The 8684-nt window shown below is 54.1% G+C and overlaps 1 protein-coding gene across 1 annotated transcript; it reads left to right on the top strand.

The window, feature by feature from the left end:
- Positions 1–7426: 7426 nt before the first annotated feature.
- LOC128943679 (olfactory receptor 14J1-like) lies at positions 7427–8359 on the top strand (the record flags this gene model as incomplete). Its single annotated transcript, XM_054286555.1, has 1 exon — positions 7427–8359. A coding segment is annotated over exon 1 (921 nt), but the record flags the coding sequence as incomplete, so codon positions are not given.
- Positions 8360–8684: the final 325 nt, after the last annotated feature.

The following is an 8684-nucleotide window of genomic DNA, read 5'->3' as shown; positions in this document are numbered from 1 at the left end:
GACAGTAAAGGATCTCTCTTGCTGCCACAGGAGCTGCAGACATCAGCTACATGGGGGATGTCCCACCCCAGGCTTGGAGCACACGTCTTTTGAAGCACTACAGCTCCACGCCAGTGCAGATCTCTTGAGTGGATGCACTGTGCCAGCAGACAGTGCTCATGTCCTGGTTTAACCCATCCTGCTAATTTATGGGAGCAAAATCACTCAGACGTGATTCCTCCTTTATGCTGCAACTGAACATTCACTCGACAGAGGTTACCCAGGCTTCTGGAGCCAGTTGAGTTGCTTTGAACACAAGCTGCAGGGCTGTGCTGGGATGCAGGGAGCTCAGGGGAGGCTGTGTCTAGACTAGAGGAACTCTCCAGGAGGCTTGCTGGGCTTTTGTTTTGTAGTAACTCATATCTCTAATCTGGCTTGGAACAAAGCATCTCAGTCCTTTCAGGCCTTGCCACGACACTTGCAGGAGAAAAGGAGGCTCTGTTTAGTGGTCAGCAAGCCAAGATGAACAACAGGGACTGGCTGCAGCTAATGCAGAGAGCACATTCCTGTGACAGAAAAGGGCTTCACCCCCATAGCAGAGCTGCTCTGCTGTGTTTCATCTGGTTTGATGCTCTTCACCCAAAGTTCACAAATGAGGTGCCCTTGGCCATGGGCAGCGAGACCCCCAGGAACAAGAGCATGAAGTGTTCTGTGTCTGCTCTTACCTGTCTCTCCCCCAGACAGGTTTTGCTGTGCTGCACTGGGCATAGCTGGGAAACCTGTTCCTCACCAGGTTCATCAGTGACAGGGGAAGCACTGAGCTCCTTCTGCTCAGCACCAGCCTCTGTCCCTGCACACAGCAGTGTCCTGGGCACAACGAGCCCAGAGCTTCCCAGGACAAGGCAGGATCAGGCTGAGCTGGAGAGGAGCACCCCACATCCAGGAAGAATAGCTGCCTGCTTGGGCTGAAAATAGACCATGAAACATTTGAAGAAGACAGAGCTGGAGTGGATGATTGCCTGAGGCAAGGCGCAGCTCCAGCTGAGTTCACTGCTGAGCTCTGAGATCATAAGCACGAGGAGCATGGGGGAGGGATGCCAGGCTTTCTGGAAAGGCCTTCAAGTGTCGCAATGGAGCACAAAGCCCAGAGAAAAACTTCCTTTGAATGGATCCCCAGCGAGGGAGTTACAGTTACACTGCTGTGCCCAGACATGGATACACAGAGCACTGGGCTGATGTTACAGCATCCAGTGGAGGTCAGGGAAGGTATGGAATTGTGCTTTTCCCAGCAAGGCACTTGGCAGCACCACAGCTTTTTCTCTGCTTATTTCAGGGCTGGAATTTTGTTGCTGGCAGCTGTTTCTGAGCTGACACTTCTACCTCCTGTGCCCGAAGTGGGACACATCAGGGGCAAGCAGAGGCAGCTCACCAGCCCTCTGCTTCCCATGAGCCGGTGCTTGAGTTCAGTTCTCCCAGCTCCACAGATCGTGTTCCTGCTCCGGCTCTGTCAGGGATGCTGGAAGTGTCCAAGGCCAGGTCGGACAGGGACTGGAGCAACCTGGGACAGTGGAAGGTGTACCTGCCCATGGCAGGGAGTGGGACGAGACGATCTCAAAGTCCCTCCCGGTGCCTGATTACCGAGGGTTTTTTCCCGCCCTGGGGGGAGCGGCCGAAGCGAGCGGGGCGGTGTCTGTGGAATCACCTCGGCAGAGTGGCCAGGCCCACTGCTTTTCTGCCCCCGCCGCCGTGTGGAGATGAAGCGGTTCTGGGGGGCTGGGCTTCTTCAGCTCGCCGCCATGAGGGCCAGGAGCGGCTCTGGCGGGCCGAGCTCCCTCCCCATGAGGGCAGGGAGTGGCTCTGGCGGGCTGGGCTCCTTCAGCTCGCCGCCATGAGGGCAAAGAGCAGCTCTGGCGGGCCAGGCTCATTCAGCTCGCCACCGTGAGGGCAAGGAGCGGCTCTGGCGGGCCGAGCTCCCTCACCATGAGGGACCACCGCTGCCATGAGGTGGGGGGGGGGGGCGGCAGCGGGGCTGGAGACCGGGGCTCCAAGGCAGGAAGGCGCCACCTGAAATACTCACTGTCTCCTATTTAGCTGTTCGGCCGGGGGACTGGGGATGTTACTCGGCTGTGCGGTTCAGCATTAATTCCTCAGCCTTTCGCTTGGTGTGCTGGCTTTTGTCCTCTGCCACAAGGCAGGCCGCTGCTGTTGAGCTTTGTGAATACAGATGGAACTAATGGCTTATTCGTGATGTTTCTGCTGTCCTTTCTTTAGGCCTTCAGCCGATGACCGATGGCGGTGACCCGCCCGAAGGAGCAGCTCTGAGGTGCCCCGGCCCCGTCGCGTGTGGAACCCCGAGCTGAGCTGTGCTGAGCTGTGCTGGGACAGCCGGGGAGGCGCTCCGGGAGGGCACTGGAACCTGCGAGAGCAGATGTGAAGGGATAACCTGCCCGTGGGACACAGCAAGAGCTCTGGAGCCACATGGGTGAGGTGTGACCGTGAGCCAGCCTGGGAAAATGGGCAAAAACATTTTGCTGTCTAAAAGGCCTCTGCTGGTTCCTGTGCTAGCCTCAGGTCCTCAGGGTGGAAATAACATGGTTTATCCAGAAATAAGTTTAGCTTATCTATTCCTCTTGCTGGATGAAGCCTTGATGAGAGTAGGCATCATCAGAAAAGTGCCTCCACGTTTTTTCTGCCCTGTAAACACCCCAGTTTTGGGGTTTTTGTCTCCAAGCAGTAGTCAGCTGCCTGTGGCTGCTCAGTGCCTGTGCCAGTGTTATGCTGCTGGGAGAGAAAGGTGCTGCTGAGCTTTCCTGGCACCAGCGAGGCCATCCTGGTGCTCAGTGGTGCCAGGTTTTGGCAGCACTCTGCATGTCTGAGAGTGGAGTAACTCCTGCCCGTGGAGACAGGTGACTAGACTGTACGTGTTCATGCAGCAACAGGCAGCTTTATTGAGATCTAACTTCCTTATATAGATAAGAAGGCCCATGAAGGTAATCCTCATTGGCTGAGCCAGTTACTACTCAGCTAACCAGCCAATAGCAGCCTGAGTCTCCAATGGCCTGGGTCTGCTCTTACTGGTCGAATTACATAAGCAAGGTAATTATATAATAAATCACTTATGAAGTTGGAATTATTTATACTGTGTGGCCTACAGGCCAGATGTGGAGCATCACAGAGGAATAGCTCATAAATATGGAACTTGTGTGTGTCATAAAACCTCTATAGCTCATAAATATGGAATTTGTGTGTGTCATAAAACCTCTGTTCGCATGATGTTTGGGGCACTCGAATGGAGGGAGGATCCTCCAAGTGATCAGTGCTGCAATAAAAATGAATGCTTTTTGATACTCAAACTGTGTTAGAAAGTTTCTTTTTGGGTGATTTCAGTGTCAGTTCCACAAGGCCCTGTAGTTTCACAGTGGCCCCTTGGTTCTAAAGTGTCACGATGGCCTCAGTCCCACAAGGCCCCACAATGTCCAAAGAGTCCCCTTAATTCCATGGGGCCCTGAAGAGCTACAATGGCCCCTTGGCTCCATGAGGCCCTGCAGTGCCACCCTGGGGCAGGAGGCCAGGAGGAACTCATTCCCCACACGCTGCAGCTCCCTGGGCCAGCTGGCACCAACACCTTCTCCCAGGCCAGCACTGCCGGGTACAGCCAGGGCTGAGCCACACTGCAGCTCCCTGCAAACCACGGCAGGGGCTGAGAGGCCAAAACCCGAGTCACAGACAGTTTGTCACTCTTCCTGTCTGTATCTGACCAAGAAATGTCCCATTGTGGGGTCCCCTTTCCTGCAGTCACTGCAGCACTGGGACCATCCCTGGAGCTCTGAGCAAGAGAAATGGCCAACGCTGCACCTCTGCACTGACTCAGGGATGGTGGGAAATGCTCTCTGGGGTGGCTGGAACCATGGAAAAAGGACAGTTGGGAGCACAGAGGGAAACCCAGCTGGGCTGCTGGACTGGGGCAAGACATCTCTGTCTGGGGGAGAAGTTGGCTGTGAAACTCCCTCCTGTGGATGCTCACGTGCCCAAGAGCTGGGCACTGAAGAGCATCACAACAACAGACAGGAGGATGGGGCGGCCAGGATTAAAGTGCCTCAGGGGGGTCTGGACTGGCCACACAAGGGTGAACCCTGGACACCATCTCCAGGTTATCCCTGACTGTGAAACATGGGCTGAGATCAATCAGGGCCAGGCCAGGCAAAGCCCCTGTGGTGTGGGGGGGCAAAGGTGGGAATATAAATCTGGGGCGACACATGGTCTTGGTAGTAGGTGTAGTAAATTGGGAGCACCATTCCTAAACCACAACAGCCCTGTCAGAACCAGGCCTGTCCCTGCACTGCCCCTGCTCTGCTGCCCCACAGCTGCTGGATCAGGAAGGACAGAGCCATGGGGGAGGAAAATGCACAGGGGCTCCTCCTGGGAGCGACCTTCCATCCTGATACTCAGAAACCCCCATCCTCAGCTGGGAGGTCACCATCAGAGTCTCTGCCAATATCCCACTTTGTGAATCTTTCACACTGAGATTTTGGTCCTTCCTTTCAGTTTCTTTACTTTTGGGGCTTTTAATGATTCCTCCATAAACATGGCAATTCATGTCCCTAATATGGCAATTCTATCCTTTTTATGAAAGTGTTGGGAATTAGGCCACATTAAAATGCTGGCAGGGTGTGCATAGGTATTTGCAGCCCTGTGGAGAAGAAGTTGGGATATAAGAACCAAAGAAATGTAAAATGGTTTGAGTTAGAAGAGACCCAAAAGAGTCTCTGGTAAAACTCCCATTACCCAGGAACACCGTCACTCGTTCAGGTTGTACAAAGCCCCTGACCTTAAACACATCCAGGGATGGGGTTTCAATTCTGAGGGCAGCCTATGCCAGTGTCCTGCCACCATCATCAAAAAATATTTCATCCTTACAGAAAATCTAAATCTGCCCTCAGTCACTTAAAAGATACAGTGTATTATTCTGTATTATATTCCCCAATACAATCTTGGGCAAAAATGTACTCAGCCATTCCTGGATTTAAATCACATCTCCAGGGCTGAGCACCTTTGAGAAGGCCCAGAGATCTCCCAGGATGGGATTTGGAGGCCCCAAGAACATGATCACTGTATGGGAACTGGAAGTCCTGGGTTCAGTGGAGACTGAGGGCAGAACAAGAACAGCCTGTGAGGATGACAAAGGTGGATTCAAATATATTGGACCTCTTCTTCATAGTGGAAATGAACCTGAGATAGAAATAATGTCACCAAGTGCAGCTGTGAAGACCCAGAATGGAAAGGAGAGATTAATTTCCCTCCCAGGGCAGGGCTGTGGCACAACACATCTCCCAGAAGGAGTCTGGGTCAGGCTGGGGTCTGCCCCAGGCTCTGTGTGGGCAGGCAGAGGCAGGCAGGAGGCAGAGCTGTCAGCAAAGGAAGGGCCCAGCCAGGTGGGGCAGCCGGGGGATGCCGACAGCCTGCAGGGACAGAGGCGCAGGGCAGGGACACCGTGGGACAGCCTGGGCTGCACAGGGCACAGGGATGGGCAGCAGCTGCAAGACAGCCCTGCCAGAGCCAACTGGGGCAGCACTTTGGCCATGGCTGCTGGCCCTGGGCCTGAGGCCACGAGGGGACAAGTGACCCTTGCAGGCCTGGGGCCTCATTGCCTCCTTGTCCCTGCTCAGCAGCCTGGCAGGGGCCGCCCCATGCTCCTGCCCTTGGCATTGCACATCCCCACATGCCAGTGCCCATCCTGGGAAGAGCCCTGAGCAAGGAGGGAGGGACAGGATCTGCCTTGGCAGGGGCTGGGGCTCAGGCCTTGGCCCTTGGCATTCCTCAAACACATCCAGGTGTGCTAAGCACCAGAGACACCTTAGCCTTGCTTGTCCCCAGCTGTCATCACTGCCTCCAGTGTTCTGCTCTAACTGGAACCAGGGGAAAACTTCTCATTTGTGTCTCTCAGTGGTACCCATTAAAACTTGGAAAACTTTGGAGTTTCAATTTAATTTTGAGTTCTTGAGAAGTTTTTTGAACACTCTCTCAGGGACTCTGATGTAAATAACACCAAATCCCCAAGAGTCTCATTTAAGTCCTTGTGCTGTGTCTGTGCTGCTGAGCTTTAAAGGAACAGCTCTTCCCAGGGCCATCTCCTCTCCCAGCCCAGCAGGGCTGAGGGCTCTGCCTGCAGGCACTGAGGGGACAGGAGCCAGGCAGAGACAGGCTGAAGGTAATCAGGATTGGGAAGACATTGAGCTGAGACTTCACTTGGGGAAAGATCTTCACAGCCCTGTGCATGGTGAGTCTGTGGGTGTAGGGCAATGTCCCTTGTGCTCCTGGAGGGATCTCCTGAAGCCAGTGCACCCTATAGCCTGGGGGATGTGTCAGGAGGACTCTCCGAGTTTCTCTGTGGCACAGGAGGAGGAGGAGGAGGATGTGCTGCAGAGCGAGGCTGCCCTGGGCACCATCACAGGGACAGGGCAGGACGGCTCCTGCTGCCAGGGACAGCTGCAGGGGCTGAGCTGGGGCTGCAGCCAGGGCTGCCCAGGGCTGTTTTGCAGAGCAGCTCCTGCAGCCCTCAGGGCTCTTGGCCAGCCTAGAGCATGTGCCACCTGCCAGGGGCAACTCTTAGCCTGCCTGGCAGCTCCCCATGGACGCTGCAGGGGAGAAGTTGGAGGTGGAAGGAGCCACCCCCATCAGGGCAGATTCCTCCTGCTGTGGAGATGGTGCTGCATGGCCAGGGTTGCTCTCAGCTTTCTCCTCAAGGGAAAGGAAAGGGGCTGTCAGCTTTGGCTGTGTCACTGAGACTCCTGCACTGTTAGCCTGGGCATCAGCAGATGTGTCTCAGATCTCCCTCAGAAAGTGCCTCCTCAGCCTCCTCTCCCTACAGCCAGCAGCAGCAGCACCTTGGCTTGCAGCATCTCTGTTTGTCTGGCCTGGTCTTAAGGCCCTGCTGCCAGGGAGATGCACGTGGGCAGTGCCCTGTGCTGGGAGGTGTCTGCAAGACAGAGCTGGGACCCCAGGGCTGGGCTGGGCCCTGGCAGCACAGGCAGGGACAAGGCTTGGATAGAGAGAAACAGTTCCCAGTAGGCACAACTCCAGGCAGCAGAGAGCCAGACCAGCCCTTGGTATCCTTTCCTGTTCATGTGCATAGGGAAAGAGAGAAGGGTTTGGGAAAAAAAAAAATTCAACTGGACAATTCAAAAAGTCTACTTCACTTTTCAAAAAATATTAAAGCGTGATCACGGTGAAATAGAGAGAGGTTAAATGAACAAAGGGCACCTGTGTGGTTCCAGCAGGTCTGACTGCCCTGTGGCACAGGGAGCCCTGTTTTCCCTCAGGCCTCCCCAGTATTCAGGCTGAGTGCAATGCTGAAAGTAAAGCAGTAACTCAGAAGGAGCACAAGCCTGAAATAAAAAAGGAAATCTGTCCAAGCTTGTCAATGTCTTTTTCAACAGTGCACCATGCCCAGAGTGAAGGAATGTCCAACAGCAGCTCCATCAGGCACTTCCTCCTGCTGGCATTGGCAGACACGCGGCAGCTGCAGCTCCTGCACTTCTGCCTCTTGCTGGGCATCTCCCTGGCTGCCCTCCTGGGCAACGGCCTCATCATCAGCGCTGTAGCCTGCAGCCACCACCTGCACACGCCCATGTTCTTCTTCCTGCTCAACCTGGCCCTCACTGACCTGGGCTCCATCTGCATCACTGTCCCCAAAGCCATGCACAATTCCCTCTGGGACACCAGGGACATCTCCTATGCAGGATGTGCTGCACAGGTGTTTTTCTTTTTGTTTTTCCTCTCAGCAGAGTATTTCCTCCTGACGGTCATGTGCTACGACCGCTACATGTCCATCTGCAAACCCCTGCACTACGGGACCCTCCTGGGCAGCAGAGCTTGTGCCCACATGGCAGCAGCTGCCTGGGCCAGTGCCTTTCTCTACTCACTGCTGCACACGGCCAATACATTTTCCCTGCCCCTGTGCCATGGCAATGTCCTGGGCCAGTTCTTCTGTGAAATTCCCCAGATCCTCAAGCTCTCCTGCTACAAATCCTATCTCAGGGAATTTGGGCTCATTGCAGTTAGTGTCTGTTTTGGTTTTGGCTGTTTTGTGTTCATTGTTTTCTCCTATGTGCAGATCTTCAGGGCCATGCTGAGGATCCCCTCTGAGCAGGGACGGCACAAAGCCTTTTCCACCTGCCTCCCTCACCTGGTTGTGGTCTCCCTGTTTCTCAGCACTGCAGCATTTGCCCACCTGAAGCCCCCCTCCATCTCTTCCCCATCCCTGGATCTGTCAGTGTCAGTTCTGTACTCGGTGGTGTCTCCAGCCCTTAATCCCATCATCTACAGCCTGAGGAACCAGGAGCTCAGGGCTGCAGTGTGGAGACTGATGACTGGATGCTTTTCAGAAACATTAAACTGCTGGCCAATTTCCAATTTCTTAAATAAAAATACTTATAATAAAAATCATCTTTGATACTTGTTGTTGGTTTGGTTGTGGGTGTTTTTTCCTTCGTTTTTTTTTTTTCTTTTCCTATTGTCCACAAAGGACTGTCATTCCTTGTGCCATTTCTCCTTTTGTTTCCCTCCACTTTAACCGTGGCCCCAGACTGCGTCAATGAGGAGCTGGTTTCTTGATGGCTTTGAAGGAACTAAATGATCTCCCAGCATTGTTTTCACCAGAGATGCCCCTTCTGTTCTCTTCTCTGGAGCTGCAGCAGCAATGTCTG

This window comes from Melozone crissalis, unplaced genomic scaffold, assembly GCF_028551555.1.
Source record: "Melozone crissalis strain CALT ecotype California unplaced genomic scaffold, PUWL_Pcris_2 ptg000053l_1, whole genome shotgun sequence".
Classification (NCBI taxonomy): domain Eukaryota; kingdom Metazoa; phylum Chordata; class Aves; order Passeriformes; family Passerellidae; genus Melozone; species Melozone crissalis.
Note: the sequence above shows the minus strand (reverse complement) of the source record. Positions and strands in the feature narration are given on the sequence as shown.